This window comes from Oncorhynchus kisutch, linkage group LG13 (genome assembly GCF_002021735.2).
Source record: "Oncorhynchus kisutch isolate 150728-3 linkage group LG13, Okis_V2, whole genome shotgun sequence".
Taxonomy (NCBI): Eukaryota; Metazoa; Chordata; class Actinopteri; order Salmoniformes; family Salmonidae; genus Oncorhynchus; species Oncorhynchus kisutch.
The window spans coordinates 61,707,974-61,729,767 of NC_034186.2; the positions used below are offsets into that span (position 1 = coordinate 61,707,974).

A 21,794-nucleotide genomic window follows, 5' to 3' on the forward strand; every position below is an offset into this window, starting at 1 on the left:
TTTTTATTTGTCAAACGGCAGCCACATCGATCATTATATCACCAGAATAAGACCCTCAATATGCATTGGATAGGATCATCAAGCTAATCACGTGTACTTTCACCACCATGTGAAATTAATCATTTATTTCATCTGTAGCCTTAGAAACTGCATGGTTTCCGAGTCGTAGTGGGACCACACAACATATCATCGCGTGACTCCAAGTTTACTTCGATGTTATCATTACGTTAGTATATCAATATTTGCCCATAAAGAGATTTCCACCCCAATTTCTCACGTAATTCATTTTTAAACACAAAGTACCACAAATTCGGCATTCAATTGTAACGGCATATCCTATTTCCATCAGCCCGGTCGTGACTTTTTTCATGAGGCAGTTCATTTATCCACATAGAATGGTTGGATTGAAACCTGGTTATAGATATGGCTAGTAATTTAAACCGTTTCCAAATTATGGTAACGTATCAAACATTTTGACACCCCTTGCCTCTTTTCAAATCAAGAGCTTGCTATCGTTACAGGAAGAATATCTATTGCATACTCAACTCGCCCTCTTTCCTCGCCTCCTCAAACCCCATTGGATGAGGACAAACCAGAGGTCCTTCCCCTTTGTCTTCCAATAGGTTTTGAGAAGAGAGAGGACGCGAGGAGGATACAATTGAGATTATCCTGCTGTCTAGCACGCGCTCGGTAATGTGGTCAATTTGGCAGCAGATGGGGGAAATTATTATTGTAATTATTAGTCTTTATTGTGTAAAATGTGCATAATTGGTTATGGAGGTACATATTTTTCTGCAGACAATATCTGAAATGCAGACTAAAATATTGCGAAATACAGGCAGACACGCACGCACGCACCCTATCATATTATTGGGCTATAGTAATGACTAATATAATTAATTGTGATGACTAAGGCATTCTTATTACTTCATTGCAAACATCTGTTTTGTTGGGGCTCGTTTCCATGGACGTGGTTCATACTAATTCGAAACCAATAATACTGAAACTGAGTGTGTATACATTTCTTAATTATAGCATTTTACTCTATGCGTTACCAACACAATTACATCAAATAGTTGGGTACGTTTGGTTAAATACCCCTGGATGATTAAAAAAATGTTGGTATAAATGCACATCATCCCCCCCGCTTTCACCCCCCCAGTGGTAGCGTCAGGAGGGTGCGTAGTCTGTTACAGCCTCCGCGGACAATCGACTCGAGGGAAGGAACATGTTGACATAAGGAAGGACTAAGGCTGTTTGTTAGGAGCGGCACAACCATGGACAAGACTGCAGTAGTAAAAGTCGGTGCCGCGGCCAGTGCCAGTGTATGTGCCCTGTTCGGTGGTGTGGTTCTCGCCCAGTACATGTTCGCCAAGAAGAAGAGAGCGGGAAAGAAAACGAAGATCATCGAGATGGTGAGTGGGCTCGCGCGTGTTGTTCATGTGTGTATTGCGCAGTCGCGGATGTTCCTAGAAATAACAAGGGTGGTTTAGAGGTCATTATTTGCTAGGTAACTATGGTGGTTTCACGAAAAGCTGTTCAAAATCGCGACATGACATTAAACTGATGCTGTTTGTCAGATGGTGAAATTTGCCAGCTGATTTCGTGGTACAATGTTGAAATAATGTTGGTTCAATGGGTTGCAAAGTCCCTTCTGCTCTACTCTCGAGCCCCCTGTCCAAAATAAACAAGTATTGAAGCCAAATTAGTGTCTCTATCAAAGAAGTTCAACTGGTACAGGTCAGGTGTGAGCTTTACTTTTCACATTGCTTGTCCTCAAGCATCATTGCTAGTTACATCTTCTGATTCTCAATCTTAGGACATGTAGCCTACCATCTAGTCTCTACGAATCCGAGAGTGGCAGACAAATCTCTCCTCTCTAACATAAAGGCTCACTTTTTGTGATCATTCCCATCACATGTCAGACTGAAAACTTCATTTGAAAGTACTTTACCTGTTGTCCACTGATTTCTGTCCTTATGTAGAAGGTAATCTGAGACAAAATATCCAGAGTAGTGCCATTAACCTGACTGTATGTCGGTTTGTATTTTCAATGCTGAAACAATTGACTTGCACAATTGACATGACTTGCACAACATGTCAACGGCCACGTTTAACCTAAGCACAGATCAAACATTGTACCACGAAATCAGATGACAAATTTCACCACCACTTCCAGCTAATTGCTACGGAATGGCCTTTGACAGTTCGGTTACATTCCGCAACTGTTTACATATTGTGCGTCAGGGACGCCGGGGCAGGGAAGTGAACCAGGGTCACTGATGTGAAAGGCAGCGCACCAATAGGGTTAGCCCACTTGATGTGAATTGTGACATGGCTCATATAGTGAAGATTGCTACATCTTATTGTTCAGTTATTTTTAGACACGGTGTACAACAATTGTTGCATTGCATGTAATAATTCAAACTATCACAGTATCAATTGTGTCTGTGAAATGTTGCAGAATCATTGTTTGATATAGTGAAAGACAGTTGTACCTCACAGGCAGCCAGACTCTTACGTTGTCTGACACATCACTAACCGGTGCACAAGACAAGTTAGCATTGTTTTATAGACGGCAGGGAGGGTGACCTCATATCAGACCTACATTAAACTTAGCGTGTTGACTAGAGGTTGACCGATAATTATTTTTCAATGCCGATACCGATTATTGGAGGACCATAAAGGCAGATACCGATTAATCGGACAATTTTTAAAATGTATTTTTGTAATAATGACAATAAGTGTTCATTCAGTATTGTTGTAATTAACTTAATATAATACATCAATAAAATCAATTTAGCCTCAAGTAAATAATGAAACATGTTCAATTTGGTTTAAATATTGCAAAAACAAAGTGTTGGAGAAGAAAGTAAAAGTGCAATATGTTCCATGTAAAATGTGCCATGTAAGAAAGCTAACGTTTCAGTTCCTTGCCAAGAACATGAGAACATATGAAAGTTGGTGGTTCCTTTTAACATGAGTCTTCAATATTCCCAGGTAAGAAGTTTTAGGTTGTAGTTATTAAAGGAATTATAGGACTATTTCCCTCTATACCATTTGTATTTCATTAACCTTTGACTATTGGATGTTCTTATAGGCACTTTAGTATTGCCAGTGTAACAGTATAGCTTCCGTCCTTCTCCTTGCTCCTCCCTGGGCTCGAACCAGCAAAACAACGACAATTAGCGCATGCTAACTAGCTAGCCATTTCACCTCGGTTACACAAGCCTAATCTCAGGAGTTGATAGGCTTGAAGTCATAAACAGCGCAATGCTTGACGCACAACGAAGAGCTGCTGTCGTTCTGCCCCTGAACAAGGCAGTTAACCCACTGTTCCTAGACAGTCATTGATAATAAGAATGTGTTCTTAACTGACTTGCCTAGTTAAAGATTAAATAGGTGTAATAAAAAAAAAATTAAAAGGCAAAATCGGCGCCAATAAATACCGATTTCCGATTGTTATGAAAACTTAAAAAAAATCGGCCCTAATTATTCGTCCATTCTGATTAATCGGTCGACCTCTAGTGTTGACCCATTCATTTACACTAAACTTCTTCCAGGAATGTGCTGGCTGCTCTATTCCCTGCTTTCTGACTGGGGTTCTTTTTAGGCAAGCTTTGTGCTCTTTGTTGTTGTTTTATTTAACTCTGTGTGTCAAACTGCCTTTATCTTGGCCAGGTTGCAATTGCAAATGAGAACTTGTTCTCAACTAGCCTACCTGGTTAAAGGTGAAATAATATTTGTTTTAAATAGGCATGTCGGTTGTTATGAATCCCTTTTGGCCCGACAGTCTAGGGGGGAATGGTAATGAGACCCGTAACATAACTCATGCAATTTATAATAGTGACAACGTAAAAGTGTGAACGAAATAACCACGACAACTGAAATCTACCGTCAAACTCAGGGTTTATTAGTAAACACACGGTAATGGGGGGGGGGGGGGGGGGGAAGGGGCTGAGCTGGACCCAAGGAAGGAAATAATAAGTATTCAAAAACACCCCTAAGCTAGACTAGCCTATTTCAACAACAGCTAACTAACCAAAAATACAGTGGGTGGTCCGCCCAGTTCTAACTAGTGTATTTAACAAAGTTTACCTACGGGTAGTGTATGCCCATGGGCGACTTGTCTTGGTTCCCCTTTTCCCACCAGCAAACAAACACCATAACCAAAAACAATACTCACAGGTGAGGACAAAGTGATATGGAGGTACTCAAACAAAAGAGAGGTCAATACATAAAGAGAGAGTGAAACAGAGCGACCTACAGACATGGCATTTACAGAGAGATTGAGCTCAAGAGCAAACAACTGACAGGGTTTTTAAACCAAGGGAAAGGAACTGTGATTGGGTAGGAAACAGGTGGAGGTGTGTCTTCTGATTGATGCTTGATTGGTGAGTGATGATTTTCACCTGTGAGGGGAGAAGGAGAGAAAAGAACACATGTATCCGTAACATCGGTTAAGAACAAATTCTTATTTACAATGACGGCATACCCCGGCCAAACTCAGAAGACGCTGGTCCAATTGTGCGCCGCCCTATGGAACTCCCAATCACGGCCAGATGTGAATCAGCCTGGATTTGAACCAGGAACTGTAGTGACGCCTTTTGCACTGTGTTGCAGTGCCTTAGACCACTGCGCCACTCGGGATTATTACAGTGTTCCCAGTATGGGAAAGACATCAACTGTTACAAAAACACACAGCCACTCCACAGTATCCAGTTGTAGCAGGCGTGTTGCCTGATGTCCCAGCCCACAGTGGTGTCCTGTTGGTCAATGATAGGCATCTACTACATGTTTGTGTTTGGGATTGAAATGGTCGCATGTATTCATCATTGGCCACTAGATTGCAGGCAAGAACATTTGTCGTGCTTCATGCTTGCTCTCAAGCAAATAAACATGTTCACTCCACTTTCTCCATGGGGAGATTGGCAATAGACAGTCTTGCTCAGTGCTGTTTTACTTCCTTTTGGACATCTTTTTCAGTTTGATCTATGTTGCTATTTTAGAAAAATATTGTTACACTATGTTCTAGTGTTATGGTGTGTTTAAGATTCCCCAAAATGTTCTTTCATGATCGTACTACTACAACACTTTTAGTATTATTTTCAAAGTATTACTTTGACTCCAGCATAGACCCAATGTCTTTACATTATGGTTAGGCCTAAACAATGTGTAGGAGCTGTTTTGGCCTGTTTGTGTTGTGTATGTGTTGTCTGTCAAGAGTTATTTTGACTTGTTTTGTACACTAGAGGGCACTATATGTTGAGGGTTACTGGTTGTGTGTGTGTGTGTGTGTTATTGGGGGGGGGCACAGGTGAGAGGAGAGCGCATACAGTTCTTACCGTATCACAGATACAGCTTATAGAATTGCATCTCTCTGCACCTATTTGTATAGGAATATGTGTAGTGGAGCTATATACATTTTATACTGTATGTGCAGTGAATGGGAACTTCACCCAAGCTGATTTTTTTGTGGACGTGTTATGGACAGCTTTCTCCTGTGCCAGTGGCTTTTCATAGGGAATCGCCACTACAATGTGGTTAAGTCGCTCAACAAAGTCTAGGCTTAAATAGTCCAAGGAGGGGTGACCGACACAATAGAGTACAGGTGTATATTGCTGGATAAGTGACCTTGTTTGGCTGAGGTCACAAATGTTCTCTCTAGAGGTCGACCGATTATGATTTTTCAACGCCGATACCAATTATTGGTAATAATGACAATTCCAACAATACTGAATGAACACTTATTTTAACTTAATATAATACATCAATAAAATCAATTTAGCCTAAAGTAAATAATGAAACATGTTCAATTTGGTTTAAATAATGCAAAAATAAAGTGTTGGAGAAGAAAGTAAAAGTGCAATATGTGCCATGTAAGAAAGCTAATGCTTAAGTTCCTTGCTCAGAACATGAGAACATATGAAAGCTGGTGGTTCCTTTTAACATGAGTCTTCAATATTCCTAGGTAAGAAGTTTTAGGTTGTAGTTATTATAGGACTACCCATCGTTACCCATCGCTCCACAAAAGCTCTGCAAGGGGAACAACTACTCCAAGTCTCAGAGCGAGTGACGTTTGAAACGCTATCAGCATCCCTAAGTCTAAATATTGCTCTTAGATTGCACAACCTTCAATGTTATGTCATAATTACATAAAATTCTGGCAAATTAGTTCGCAATGAGCCAGGCGGCCCAAACTGTTGCATATACCCTGACTCTGTGTGCAATGAACGCAAGAGAAGTGACACAATTTCACCTGGTTAATATTGCTTGCTAACCTTTCTTTTAGCTAAATATGCAGGTTTAAAAATATATACTTCTGTGTATTGATTTTAAGAAAGGCATTGATGTTTATGGTTAGGTACACGTTGGAGCAACGACAGTCCTTATTCGCGAATGAGCACGGCATTGATTATATGCAACACAGGACACACTAGATGAACTAGTAATATCATCAACCATGTGTAGTTATAACTAGTGATTATGATTGATGGTTTTTTATAAGATAAGTTTAATGCTAGCTAGCAACCTACTATGGCTTCTTACTGCATTCGCGTAACAGGCAGTCTCCTCGTGGAGTGCAATGAGAGGCAGGTGGTTAGCGCGTTGGACTAGTTAACTGTAAGGTTGCAAGATTGAATCCCCTAGCTGACAAGGTAAAAATCTGTCGTTCTGCCCCTGAACAAGGCAGTTAACCCACCGTTCCTAGGCCGTCATTGAAAATAAGAATGTGTTCTTAACTGACTTGCCACGTTAAATAGAGTTGTAAATTGGCGTCCACAAATACCGATTTCCGATTGTTGTGAAAACTTGAAATCGGCCCTAATTAGCCATTCCAATTAATCGGTCAACCTCCAGTTCTCTCTGACTTCTCCTGTGACACGGCAGGCTTATCCAGGGGCAACAGAGTTACAGCCTTCCTCCTTTGCGGAGAGGGAGTTTATCTACGACAGAGAGGACTGTCCATGTGCCTGTGCTGTGGTGATACTGTTAGCTGAAGAGCTCTTACAGCAGACACTGTCCACTTTACTGTCTACCTATTCATATTTATGAGGCATGGCGTATAGAGCCAAGCGGATCTGGCTCTCTGTTTCTCTTACATGCTTTCTTTCAAGGGGTAAGACCTCTAATAGGACAATTTCTACTCCACCCCAGAGCCAATACTATTTTAGGTTTTTCAGTGGGCACTACAAGTTTTAAGAGAAATGCATTCTAATGAGAATGTTATTAAGCTATCATGAAATGTTCTGTGGCAATGTGGATGATACTTTGCCAAACTACATAGGGCCCAACCACAGTCCTACTTTAATCACAGAGCAGCACACGCAGCTTATCAGAACGCTGTTCTAGGGAAATGAGTGTCCAAGCCTGCCTGGCAAAGTCACCATTTTGGCTCAGTCAAAACTCTTGAACTAAAATGTTGTCAGCAGCATGCCCTCACAGCCCTTGTTAATGTATTTTTTTCTCTTCTGCCCTTGTTCCACATAGTAGGTCTTTTATTTACATTTGTTGCAGAAATGTTCAGTATATTCTTACATTGACTGATTCACCCAAGATAACCTCTCTTCCCTATATTTGTGTAGGCATAATTCTGTCACAAATGCACAGGTAAATGGAAATGCCTCAAAGCACCTCTTCCACTCTGTTGCCCGGTGGCTGATAGTAGTCTGAATACAGACTGAATACAGACTACTACAAATGAACTCCAACTCTCGTACTCTGCTCCAGCTGTGTCCTCTATAACCTTTGACTTTGGTGAACAAGGCTGGGGGTGAGGACGAGACGCCCTCCACTGTAGAAAGGAATGTTGAGCCAGCACTTTCACGGATGTTGAAAAAGTTACAAACTGACAATGGGTTTTAAATTGTGTTATCCCAATGTATTAAATTTTTTCTTCGGGTGAGGCAGAATCTCCAATGGACTCCCTTTCAACACCTGATGTTTGAAGGTTTTTCCAAAGATTGTTGAAAATGTAGGCCTAGCCTATTTATGGGGGGGAAACATTTTAGATTGGGTGGAACTTGTTTTTGTATATCCTTGTTGTTTTAAATGTCTTATAAAAAAGACGACTGCATAAAGGTATCTGTTTTAGACCTTTTGCTCCCAAGACTTGGGTGGAGAGAGGTTGGATTTATCACCTACATATGATACCAGTGTCAGAAACTCAACAGTCACCATGGTAGTGGAAATGCAGACCTGAATATGATTGGCCAGCCATTCCGTTTTCTAGTTATTTGATCAATGTTGATTGGATAGGTGTGTGTGTAGTCTTATTTTGGTGAGACGTGATTAGAACTCTCTACCTGAGTTAGTCCTATTGAAAGGTGGTATGTGACCCTGCAGCTGAGGTATGGTTTGTCATGTGCTAGGCCTAAATAATGACTGACTAATAACTGACATTTCTGACTTGCTGATTGGCAAGTCAGAAATGTCAGAGTTCCGACTAGTGTGTGAACGCGGCATATAACCTACAGGGGGAAAAACTCAGATGGCTTCTCATTGGCGGAGAGCAGATTTGATGAACCATGACCCTTTGACCCTGGGTATTCCATAGCCACGCACACACAAACGTGTGGGACAGGGTAGTGGTCTTGAAATGTGTGTGCTCAGTGTTGGTGGAGAAATGCACCGCAGGGTTTCGTCCCTGGCCTGGCAATAATCCAGACAAGTGGGAGGGCTGTTTCTGTTGCATCATGTGATTGTAATGGATTCCAGTTACAGTACCTCTATTAAAAGCTGAGGGGTCAAAGGTAAACTACTGCCACGGGGCGATTCCATGTCCCCTCATCTACTTGCCTTCTCTGTGTGGGTGTGTTAAGACATGTTAATATAATCTTTGTGTCCTGTGTTTATGATGTAAATTGAAGTGGTGTGTGAGTTGTTCATTTGCGTGTCAGTGCGTCACTGGCCTCTTACAAAGGGGAGGGATTATCTAGTCTAATCTATTTTGGGTGACGCCCCCTCTGTTGCGTTGCCTATATAAGCCCTCTGCTGACAGAGAACCTTTTCTTCACTCCCTTCACTTGTTTTGTGCAAGACCAGAGGAAAAGGTAAGCTACAAATGTGTTATTTATGTTTGTGTTTAGAGTTGGAGAAAGGATGAACTGAATGTATGGAAGATGGGGATTCATGGATTGTTATGGAGTCTATACTGTAAAATATCATTAGAGGACAGTGTGTTAATAGTTGATAGTTGTAAATAGGTATGACTGGTATTTGGCTCGATGCGTGTGTGGATTCTGCTCTCCCTTCCCACTAACTAAGTTTATACCTAATATTCAAGAATGAGTTACATAGGTGTGGTCTAAGTGTTTTTAAAACGGAAGAATGTTGTCAATGTAGCCTATGCATCTGGAACGGTGTATTTCTTAAAGACATTACGGCGCATGACATTGCGTAAACAACTCAAATGTACCAAAGGAGAGGGTGTTCTGTTACATGGATCAGCCCCAGTGTATTACATTTAAGTGGTGTGAGAGGGTTGTAAAGAAGGGGGGTGAAGGGGTTCCTAACTTTAACCTACATCCCAGTCATAACGTCCACTGATACCACAGAACAGTCTTGGTACACTATTGCATACCACTGATGGGTGCGTGTGCACAAAGTTATTTGTTGATGGGGTGTGGGCTATTTTGATTCAAACAGTCTGGTGAAGGAATACCCAGGTATCTAGTTTACACCCCTGATCTTTTCCAGCCCCCCCCCCCCCCCACACACCTTTCAGTCAAGGTTTTATTAGCAACCTTAAAAATACACTCAAGGGGAGAAAAGGGTGTGCGCACACACACACCAGCTGAAGGTTGTATTTATGGTTTGTTACATTCCTGCCCTGACATGTCAACAGGGCTTCAACTGCGCTATAGATCTCTCTCTCTCATTTCTCCACCTGAACCTAATTCGTTGCCTGATCATTAGCCTAATATTGTAGTTAGACCACCAAGTCAAGTAGCGACGATTCAATAGAACATATTGGTGTCTGCAGCCCTGTAAGTTGTTTGGTTCAGGTCTCCTCCCTCCTGGCCTGGGGCTTGTTTGGGTGGTGGTCAGTTATGTACGGAAGAAGGATCCATAACATCAGCTGTTCCACTGCTATGGCCCTGGGGAGATGGGAGATGGGGGCTGGGGCACGAGGGGTGTTGTGATATCCAGTTAGTCTACTCCTGGCTCCTCTTACATTGGCCCCAAAAAATGACGGTGCTCTTTTAAACTCGACCCGCACCCCACCAAATACTAACCATAGGCCCAACTCAAGTTAACCTCAACACTTTATTTTATTATTGAGTCCTCCTCCCCTCCGAAGGGGTATTATTTTAAATGATTGATTTTAAATGATTTTATCAATTCAGTGATGGGTGTTACATGCTACTTGTAGTAGTGTATATTAGAAGCATGCTTAATCTCTTTCTGTGTCTTTCGCCCTCTCCATCTCTCAGATGCCAGAGTTTGAGAAGAACACGGTCCACATGAGGGATCCAGAGCGGGTGGAACGGATCATCTGTGACATGATCAAGGGTGGCGCCTCCAAACTACAGGTACAGTAGGAGGGGAAGGGTGTGCAAAGAGAAATGGGCCGTTCGTATTGGATGAACAGTGACACCTTGTGGTGACAGTATGATGGCCAGAGTTATCACTGACTCCCATCCATGGTTCTCCTGGTTTGTTTTCAGGTCATCACTGACTTTGACATGACGTTAAGCCGGTTTGCAGTCAACGGCAAACGCTGCCCCACGTGTCATAGTAAGTACAACATAAAACCAGCTCAACATTCACTGGGATTCTAAATAAGTTACCTGCCTATGACTGTCTCTGGCCTATCCATCTGACCAAAGTCCTCCTTTCCACATAGATATCATTGACAACTGCAAGCTTGTCACCGAAGATTGTAGGACGAAGGTTTGTTTGATGTTACTATTGCTTAATAGTATTTGTAGGTGTCACGAAAGCACGTGTTAATGCTAATTGATTTTCTGTCTTTTAGTTACTGGAGCTTAAGAACACATATTACCCCATAGAGATCGACCCCCATCTAACGATGGAGGAGAAGTATCCATTTATGGTAGAATGGTGAGTAGACGCATGGACACGTGCACACACACACACATACCGTTGCTCTCGCTAAGGCCCAATGTGTGTGTGTTGACAGGTACTTTAAGTCCCACACATTACTGGTGGAGCAGAGGCTACAGAAGGACAAACTCTCGGAGGTGGTGAGAGACTCAGACGCCTGCCTGAGGTAAGACCTGATAAAAATAATGTGAATGAATTTAAACTACAGAAAGCCGCTCAGGACACATGTTGAGCGGCCGTTATTGCCGCTTCATAAACACGAGCTCTACGAAATATTATTTATTTCTGCCTGTGAATCATTTTCGTTCATATAAGCTGGATGTCTGTCCCACAGAGGGCTATGACTGGTTCTAATGCTTACATGTCTGTCCCACAGGGAGGGCTATGAGTGGTTCTAATGCTTACATGTCTGTCCCACAGGGAGGGCTATGAGTGGTTCTAATGCTTACATGTCTGTCCCACAGGGAGGGCTATGAGTGGTTCTAATGCTTACATGTCTGCCCCACAGGGAGGGCTATGAGTGGTTCTAATTCTTACATGTCTGTCCCACAGGGAGGGCTATGAGTGGTTCTAATGCTTACAGGTCTGTCCCACAGGGAGGGCTATGAGTGGTTCTAATGCTTACATGTCTGTCCCACAGGGAGGGTTATGAGTGGTTCTAATGCTTACATGTCTGTCCCACAGGGAGGGCTATGAGTGGTTCTAATGCTTACATGTCTGTCCCACAGGGAGGGTTATGAGCCGTTCTTTGACCGGCTCCAGCAGCACAACGTGCCCGTGTTCATCTTCTCAGCGGGTCTGGGAGACGTCCTGGAGGAGATCATCCACCAAGCGGGGGTCTACCACCCCAACGTCAAGGTGGTGTCCAACTTCATGGACTTCGATGAGAATGTACGTCCCCCCCTGTCCCTCGAGGAGAGCTTGGTACATGCTGAGGATAGGCCTGAGTTTCCGAGTGTTGATAAACCTGATTTAAAAAAGCTATGGTTCTACCTGGGTGTATGCATTGCATTGCAGTTGCATCAGTTAGCTCAGTTCCATTTAAACTCAAGTATTTTTCTTCTCTCAGGGCGAGCTGAAGGGCTTCAAGGGAGAGCTGATCCATGTGTTCAACAAGCATGACGGCGCCCTGCGCAACACGGAGTACTTCAAACAGGTGAAGGACAACTGTAACATCGTGTTGCTGGGAGACTCGTTAGGTGACCTCAACATGGCTGACGGCGTGCCCAACGTGGAGAACATCCTCAAGATCGGCTTCCTCAATGACAAGGTGCCCGCAACCCCTCCCCTCCCCCCATCGCCAGTCTTCAACTCTATCTGCTCCCATCACCAGCTAAATTACTGCATATGAATAGTCTGAAGATGTGACTATAGTGACTGAAATGAAAAGTATGAGGTTATGTGCTGTCTGTGCCAATGTGCATCGTAACTCTTCTCTCTTCCCTGGCAGGTGGAGGAGCGTTTGGAGAAATATCTGGACTCTTATGACATCGTCTTGGTAAAGGACGAGACTCTAGAAGTGCCCAATTCTATCCTTCAGAAGATCCTATAACTCATCCCCTCTCCACATCATACTGACACACTTCCCCCAAACCCATGGAAAATGAACCGACCTCTGAACCCCCAGACGGATGTTACTGGCCCCCCGCCACTGACTCACAGCCCCTCGACATACACTAGCTCCATGGGCACCCCTCCTTGAATCCCACCAACCATAGGGTCATGGTTGGGTACTTGATGTTCCCTTCCCCTCTTTATGAAGACATTTATTCTACTCTCAATGAACTATTTTAAAGTACACAGCCTCAGTCTTTGTCTGTCTGCAACCTTGTCGATGTCCTCTACCCCATAACTAAAAAGTAATAGCAACCCCCCAAAAAATGCTAACTAAATATTTTAATAATTTGCACGTAATTGTTCATATTTTTGATATTGTAATGCTTGTATCAGCTTGCAAGTCATAAACCGAGCATCCACACAAGAACACAGCGACGTCTTTGGAACAGTCCTGGCATGCATTTCACCACACTACGTCACCTTGCATTGTGCAACAGCTTGGCTACAGGAATCAATGTAGGTCTGAAAAAATAACGTGAACCTGTCTATGGGTGAACCATACTCCGACATTGGTATGAATGTTATCAGTGGTTTTATGGATGTAGTAATGGATTCTGTCTTGCACAAGAAAAGCCATGTCTGCATCTCTATCAGTTTTTTCACATGGTGACTTTGCTACTGTAGCCACACTAGAAAGTAGCACTATTTTACAAGAGTACTAACACTGCACATTTTTATGTGCCATTTAAATATACTGCATGGGTTATAAGATACCTTATGGTGCTTATATCAAGAAATGTTGTTCTGCCCCTGAACAAGGCAGTTAACCCACTGTTCCCAGGCCGTCATTATAAATAAGAATGTGTTCTTAACTGTCTTGCCTAGTTAAATAAAGGTCAAAAATAAAATAAAAATTGAATCAAGAAATTAAACTAAATTGTCAATGACAGTTGCGATAATAGTAGTAACTAGTGGTGCTAAAGATTTCCATAAGTTAGTTACGGGCTATTACTGTTAATGCAACTGACTTTATGAATGATATAGTGTAAAATAAAGTACTACCAAAGAAGTCATTACACAGAGGAAAAGTAGCCTACTCAATAGGCAGTATATTACAAGAGAACACCACTGGGTAAAGCACCTTGGTCTGTGGATCAGCGACATTCAATAAGATTCATATTTTCTTTAACTTGTCTTGCACATGTTTGACGTTTTATATTTAAAATTGTAGCGTTTTAAACGTGCTGCTACACCTGCATGTTGCCTTTTCTTAACTTCAGATTTGTCTAAAGAACAGCGGGGGAAATAACTTGTGAATAAAACTTGTCAAATAACAGATGGTGTTTTCTGTTCAACTGTACGATCAAGCTTGTGTGTGGGGATTGTGGTTGAAAGCAAGATGTAATACCAAAATGGACCTCTAGAGAACGACAAAGTCCAATTAAATATAACATTTCACCGCAGCTCCAAAAGACCTGTGTGCAAAATCCATACTTACGTGGCATACTTGTTCTGTGTTGTTTTCTGTTATATTCATCTGGCTCGTTGGTCTAGGGGTATGATTCTCGCTTAGGGTGCGAGAGGTCCCGGGTTCAAATCCCGGACGAGCCCTACTTTTACTAAAATACGAAACTGAATGACTGACACAAGTTATTGTGATAAAAGTGTAATAAAAACACGAACGTGTCAAACATTAAGGAACTACAAGACATCACTGAGTTCCATTATGCAACAAGGCAGATTATTGAGAATTTGGTTGCAAGTATATGCTTATAATACAGTTTTCATTCCAAATAATATTGGATGTTCCATTTAATTGCTATATTATCCTCACATTTAAATGTCACACGCACAAGTACAGCGAAATTCCTTTCTTGCAAACTCAAAACCCAACAATGCAATAATGTAAAACTAGATTTTTTAAAAACACGAGAAATAAGAAATATGCCTCAAACGTGTGTATGTGTGTATATATATATAAAAGCAATTAACGGTCATTATAAAAGATGTTGAGTGACATGTTTAATGTGCAATCGCATGTGATTAGATTGAGACCATTTAACCTCCGTTTACCTGAACGTCTGTAGTCTCGTGCACCAGACAAGAACGTCTGTGGAGAATAAAAACTCAGTTTCCCATAAATCTGTGGGTTTGTGCGTTTCTGATCATGCGCGCAAGTACTAAACTATCGTTAGTGTCACTGCTATGACAACAGGCTTCAAGCAAGTTGATGAGGCACACGTAAAAAGTGATATTTAAAAAAAAATCTGAACCACAGACAGGCTCGTCTTGTTAGAGGTAAAAAGAGGCACGTTTAGAATGTGCATATGTCGCTGGAATGTTGAAACTTAGACGCTTGTTAGCCTCCAAGCCAGGCACAAGCACAGCCAGCGTTAATTAGTCAGCTAACGTTAACTAACTTCGCTCGAGGTGTTTCCTGGCTGGCTAGTTTGCTGCCTATAGAGAATCATATACGTCGTCCAGTTTAGTTCTTTTTTTGTTCTGTTTATAACAATTTTCAACGTATGGACAATGCTTGCCCGCAAACCCTACTAACGTTAGCTACCTAGCTTAATCAACAGATTATGCACGTTGATGTTGCTAGCTAGATACTAAGGTTAGATCTAACTAGTTATGTGGAAATCATTATATTCACCTCTAATGAAATGGAGTCGGAGCTCTGCTGATATGCATGGCACACCTGGATAATGTTGAATTATGATGTGGTTGATTGCAGAATGTTGGCTGTGCTTTACTGTCGGTCAATAGATGAAAAGGGGCTGCTGAAAGGTCTTGGCCGTGATAGAGTCAAATAGGCAAGTGGTATAAGGCTATAGGCATATATTCCACTTGTGTAATCTTTCAAAATCGAAATAATAGGGCTATCATTTGAATGGTTATATATGGTCTTGGTGTAGAGGGATGAAGGGATTCTCTCTATGGATTAGCTGTCCATTCCAGCTGCTCAGCAGTTGACAATGGGGAAATCTGCTTGGCCCATGCTCTGATACAATCCCTGATCATGTGACTCAGCTGTCATTGGTTAGTGTAACAGGGGTTTACGGTCAGTGTCACACACAGACCACTGTCCAAACCTCCCTCTGGGTTCCGGAGTCAAAGAAACATCAGCATGTAGCCTAATATAGGTCTCCTGTAAGAGGTCGGCACTAATCCCCTGCAATAAAAGCAGATGATCAGTGAATTACCAGACACACACACACACACACACGCTAGCTTGATAAAGCACTACAAATCTGAGGCTGGCACCCATTACACTTAGAGTGAGTTAAAGTAGGCTTAGAAAGTTCATGCCATATAGGAGACTAGGTGGAATACATGAAAGCCAACTCTTCCAATCGTTTCATCTTTCCATTTGGTTCCAAGTGGGGTAGACAAACAGCAGGTATCAGCCATATTGCTTTCACCTGTCCATTATGATGAGTGTCAGTCACGTGTGGAAGACTGACAAGCAGTATTATGGTGTCCACTAGAGCGGCGATATGACCCTCAGTGTCTGTCTGTCTGTCTCCTCTGCAGTAGCATGTCTCTATTCAAGGCGTGTGATTGGTGGGCCGCGGTGCTGGGCGAGGGGGAGGAGTTTGACCAGGGATGCCTGTGTGTCGGAGATGTGGACAATGTGGAGAAATGGAGAAGGTGTGGGGTTGTGGTGTGTCTGACTGCACTCTGCACTACAAAGACACTGTTCACTAATAGACCAAAAAACAATGAGAGTGAAAGTGCCCCTGGTACCATAGTCTTATTTACATGCACAAATCAGATTAGTTAATTGTCTGATTGACTTACTGATTGACTTAACTTCCTGGATCTTTATTACCATGTTTAAAACATACCATTTCCCCTCTCGATATAAAGCACATACACTGAGTGTACAAAACATTAAGAACACCTTTCTAATATTGCGTTGCACCCCCCTCTTTGCCCTCAGAACAGCCTTAATTCATCGGGGCATGGACTCTACAAGGTGTCGAAAGCATTCCACTGGGATGCTGGCCCATGTTGAATCCAATGCTTCCCAGAGTTGTCAAGATGACAACGCTTTCGACACCTTGTATGGTGGTCCTTTGGGTGGTGGACTATTCTTGATACACACAGGAAACTGTTGAGTGTGAAAAACCCAGCAGTATTGCAGTTCTTGACACAAACCGGTGTGCCTGGCACCTACTACCATACCCTGTTCAAAGGCACTTAAATCTTTTGTCTTGCCCATTCACACATACACAATTCATGTCTCAATTGTGTCAAGGCTTAAAACTCCTTCTTTATACTGTCTCCTCCCCTTCATCTACACCGATTTGAAGTGGATTTAACAAGTGACATCAAAAAGGGATCATAGCTTTCACCTGGATTCAACTGGTCAGTCTCATGGAAAGAACAGGTTTTCTTAAAGTTTTGTACAACGAAGGGAGCAATATGAGACCATACCACAATGTCTAAGCTGAGGAAGTATATCCTGTAGATAAGATAGTGGTGGGCAACTACATGGGCATGCTGCGGGTCTTCTCCCCCCACCCTGCCAAGCCTGGAGAGCCCGGCCCACAGCCAGCTACTGGAGGTGCAGCTCAGAGACCCAGTCATCCAGGTTGAAGTGGGCAAGTTTTTCTCGTAAGTACCAGGGCACACCCACCTACTGCTCAAATAGTATGCTACATGCATATGCTGCTCAAATAGTATGCTACACTCACCTGCTGCTCAAATAGCATGCTACATGCACCTGCTGCTCAAATAGTATGCTACATGCATCTGCTGCTCAAATAGTATGCTACATATACCTACTGCTCAAATAGTATGCTACATGCTACAAAAATCTCTGAAACTGGAAACACTTATCTCCCTCACTAGCTTTAAGCACCAACTGTCAGAGCAGCTCACTGATTACTGCACCTGTACATAGCCCACCTATAATTTGGCCCAAACAACTACCTCTTTCCCAACTGTATTTAATTTTATTTAATTAATTTATTTTGCTCCTTTGCACCCCATTATTTTTTATTTCTACTTTGCACATTCTTCCATTGCAAAACTACCATTCCAGTATTTTACTTGCTATATTGTATCTACTTTGCCATCATGGCCTTTTTTGCCTTTACCTCCCTTCTCACCTCATTTGCTCACATTGTATATAGACTTGTTTATACTGCATTATTGACTGTATGTTTGTTTTTACTCCATGTGTAACTCTGTGTCGTTTTATCTGTCGAACTGCTTTGCTTTATCTTGGCCAGGTCGCAATTGTAAATGAGAACTTGTTCTCAACTTGCCTACCTGGTTAAATAAAGGTAAAATAAATAAAAAAATAAAAAAATGCACCTGCTGCTCAAATAGTATGCTACACGCACCTGCTGCTCAAATAGTATGCTACATGCACCTGCTGCTCAAATAGTATGCTACACGCACCTGCTGCTCAAATAGTATGCTACATGCACCTGCTGCTCAAATAGTATGCTACACGTACCTGCTAACTCAAATAGTATGCTACATGCACCTGCGGCTCAAATAGTATGCTACATGCACCTGCTGCTCAAATAGTATGCTACATGCACCTGCTGCTCAAATAGTATGCTACATGCACCTGCTGCTCAAATAGTATGCTACATGCACTTGCTGCTCAAATAGTATGCTACATGCACCTGCTGCTCAAATAGTATGCTACATGCACCTGCTGCTCAAATAGTATGCTACATGCACCTGCTGCTCAAATAGTATGCTACACGCACCTGCTGCTCAAATAGCATGCTACACTCACCTGCTGCTCAAATAGCATGCTACATGCACCTGTTGCTCAAATAGTATGCTACATGCACCTGCTGCTCAAATAGTATGCTACATGCACCTGCTGCTCAAATAGTATGCTACATGCACCTGCTGCTCAAATAGTATGCTACACGTTACACGCACCTGCTGCTCAAATAGTATGCTACACGCACCTGCTGCTCAAATAGTATGCTACATGCACCTGCTGCTCTGGGATGTATGCTTATGATGCTATCACTGACTGTAAGCAATCCAGGCTGTATCACAACCGGCCGTGATTGGGAGTCCCATAGGGCGGCGCACAATTGGCCCAACGTCGTCCGAGTTTGGCCGGTGTAGGCCGTCATTGTAAATAAGAATTTGTTCTTAACTGACTTGCCTAGTTAAATAAAGGTCACTCAGTCATTGTGTTAATAATGCCTTTTCTCCTCCCCCTCTCTGGTATTCTGGCACTCAGAAGTGTGACCAGGAATTGCAGGTCAAATGGGCAATCTCAGTTAACTCAACATAGCCCTACTTAGAATCTTAAAGTACCACGTCACTAATGGAATTCTCTACTCTCATTGTCCTACATCACTGCACCGAAGGAATAGCGTTGCACAGGAATGATGATGTCATGTGTTGGGAGACAATGGCTTTTCCTGTTGCTTCCCACCCAGTCCTAAACACACATTAGCTTCAAGGGCCAAAGGTTTTTCCTGATCACATGACCTTGCTGACCATGTCGTGAACTCCTGACCCTGTACCACAAAGTCAAGAGGTAGTTGCTGTCATGCTGTTCGGTTATCCACTGTGTAGACATCAATGGAGTTCATGAACCTTTGGCATTGACTTCAACTTTGTTCTTGTCTTAATCTGCTTCCAGTAAATCCTGACCACCATGTCATGAGTTCAGCTCTCTCCATGTGATTTATCATACTATATCAACCACCTAGTCTCAAACTTGGCTGGCTCCACTACTTTAGGCTAACCACCAAGTTACCAGCACATAGCTGGAAACACCCCAGGGTCCCATTTCAAGATGTTGTTAAAGGAAATTTGTTCTCAAGCACTTTAACTTGCCAAATACAGGTTGAGTAAATACTCTAATATTTTGAACAAAAAATGTCAAGCGCTAGACTGAAACCGCCATTGCCTCCTCTGCTCTCCCCGTGGCCAAAACGATTAAAGTAAGAGGAGAAAGAGGGGGATAGGAGGTAAAAGATGGAGAGAAAGGGAGGAATGGAATGGTGAGGGAAGACTGGAATGTTGGGACATGTCATCACGGTGGTCCATTCCTGGGTGCACAGGGACCTCCTGGAGAGACAGGCTTCCTGGAAAAGCCGGGCATTTTCCAAAAGTTTCGCCCACAAAAGGGATGTATGAATCAAAGGATTCCTTCATCTGTTTGCTGACATTTTATGTTACTGTATGTTTTGGGTAGCTGGTTTCGGTTAGCATTTTGAATGACCATTGAGTGTTCCCTAAACAGAGAAACACATTGTAAATTTTGTCTCTAGAGCAGTGGGGCGGGAGATGGTGAAATGTGTTCTCATCGACAGTGGGCGCTGTGGTTTTGAGTAAAGAAGAAATCACCCAGGCTTCATTTTTAGTTGTTTTTCCTCCGTAAACATTACAGCAGGGTTGATGACAGACGTGTTCCTCCGCAAAGCTGTAGAACACATGTTTAAACCATAGATTTACATCAAACAGATTTGTCACTTTTTCCTATGCATATTGTATTATATTTATCCGTTCACAACTTGTGCATGAAGCAGCAGTTGCCCCCAGAATACAAATATAGGGCCAGGTTTGACTACCCCCCCCCCCCCCAATCCTAACCTTTACCATTAGGATATACTTCATTATATCTATACTGATATACTCTTATGTCAGTATTGTCCTGTATGTTTTCATTGGTGATTTTGGGCATCTGTTCTTCGCAGTAATTGAATGAACTTCTCTGCAGGAGTTCAGATCTGCTTCATCTGGCTGTGCTGCACCCCAGAAGACTGTCTGTGTACTCCGTCTCAGGTAATACCACACATTTCAACATTGGCTGTAATATGCATGTCACACCACATTGATGGACTACTACAGACTGAAATATGTTTCGGGATTCATCTGATACCATTGAGGAGTTTAGCACATTTAGCACATCGTCCCCACAGTGACGGTATGACCTGTACATATCCCAACCAAAAGTAATGGATTATAGGCAACAGCCGCACTGAGCTAAAGGCCAGGGCTGCCGCTTTCAAGGTGCGGGACACTAATCCGGACACGTATATAAGAAATCACGTTACGACCTCTGACGATCAATCAAACAAGCAATGAATCAAAATGTGGCAGGGCTTGCAAACTATCACGGATTACAATGGGAAAACCCAACTGCGAGCTGCCCAGTGGCACGAGCCTACCAGATAAGCTAAGTGCCTTCTATGCTCGCTTCGAGGCAAACAACACTGAACCATGCATAAGATCAGCAGCAGTTCTGGACAACTGTGTGATCTGGCACTCCTTAGCCGATGTGAGTAGGACCTTTAAACAGGTTACCATTCATAAGGCCGCAGGGTCAGACAGATTACCAGGACACATACTCAGAGCATGCGCTGACAAGCTGGCGGGTGTTTTCACTGACATTTTCAACCTTTCCCTGACCCAGTGTGTAATACCTACATGTTTCAAGCAGACCAACATAGTCCCTGTGCCCAAGAATACCAAGGTAACCTGTCGAAATGACTGTGTCCCCGTAGCAATCACATCTGTAGGCTTGGAAAGGTTATGGCTCACATCAACACCATTATCCCAGAAACCCTAGACCCACTCCAATTTGCATACCGCCCCAACAGATCCACAGATGACGCAATCTCTATTGCACTACACACTGCCCTCTCCCACCTGGACAACAGGAACTCAGAGTTCAACATTATAGTGCCTTCCAAGCTCATCACTAAGCTCAGGACCTCGGGACTGAACATCTCCCTCTGCAACTGGATCCTGGACTTCCTGATTTGCCGTCCCCAAGTGGTGAGGGTAGGCAACAACACATCCGCCACGCTCTTCAGATGTGCGTGGTTAGTCCCCTCCTGTACTCCCTGTTCACCCACGACTGCATGGCCAACTCCAATACCATTAAGTTTGCTGACGACACAACGGTGGTAGGCCTGATAACCGACTGCGATGAAACCGCCTATAGAGAGGTGGTCAACAACCTCTCCCTCAATGTCTGCAAGACAAAGGAGCTGATCTTGGACTATCGGACACAGTGGGCTGCGCACGTCCACTTCCACATCAATGGGACTGTAGTGGAGCGTGTTGAGAGCATCAAGTTCCTCGGTGTCCACAGGAATTAACATGGTCCAGATTAGAAGTCGACCAATTATGATCTTTCAACGCCGATACCGATTATTGGA

General features: G+C 42.9%; 1 protein-coding gene, 1 non-coding gene and 1 pseudogene across 3 annotated transcripts; all 3 read left to right on the plus strand.

Annotated features, from left to right (window-relative positions):
• The first annotated feature begins 635 nt into the window (after nt 1-635).
• On the plus strand, nt 636-13,963 carry nt5c3a (5'-nucleotidase, cytosolic IIIA). 2 transcript variants are annotated; one of them, XM_031786819.1, is made up of 10 exons: nt 636-690; nt 1,163-1,415; nt 10,437-10,535; nt 10,671-10,740; nt 10,850-10,896; nt 10,982-11,067; nt 11,147-11,236; nt 11,799-11,961; nt 12,140-12,340; nt 12,521-13,963. In XM_031786819.1, the coding sequence occupies exons 2-10, from the start codon at nt 1,278-1,280 to the stop codon at nt 12,620-12,622; spliced, it is 996 nt and encodes a 331-aa protein (XP_031642679.1). In that variant the 5' UTR covers nt 636-690; nt 1,163-1,277; the 3' UTR covers nt 12,623-13,963. The 2 variants fall into 2 exon arrangements, with proteins under 2 accessions (XP_031642679.1, XP_020353624.1); XM_020498035.2 differs by lacking the exons at nt 636-690; nt 1,163-1,415 and adding an exon at nt 8,928-9,053.
• A 203-nt stretch (nt 13,964-14,166) lies between these two features.
• trnap-agg (transfer RNA proline (anticodon AGG)) lies at nt 14,167-14,238 on the plus strand. The gene has a single exon. It is a non-coding gene; the product is annotated as a tRNA-Pro (tRNA).
• A 1,930-nt stretch (nt 14,239-16,168) lies between these two features.
• Nucleotides 16,169-21,794, plus strand: part of LOC109901720 (protein PTHB1-like) — a 117,683-nt pseudogene continuing 112,057 nt past the window's right edge.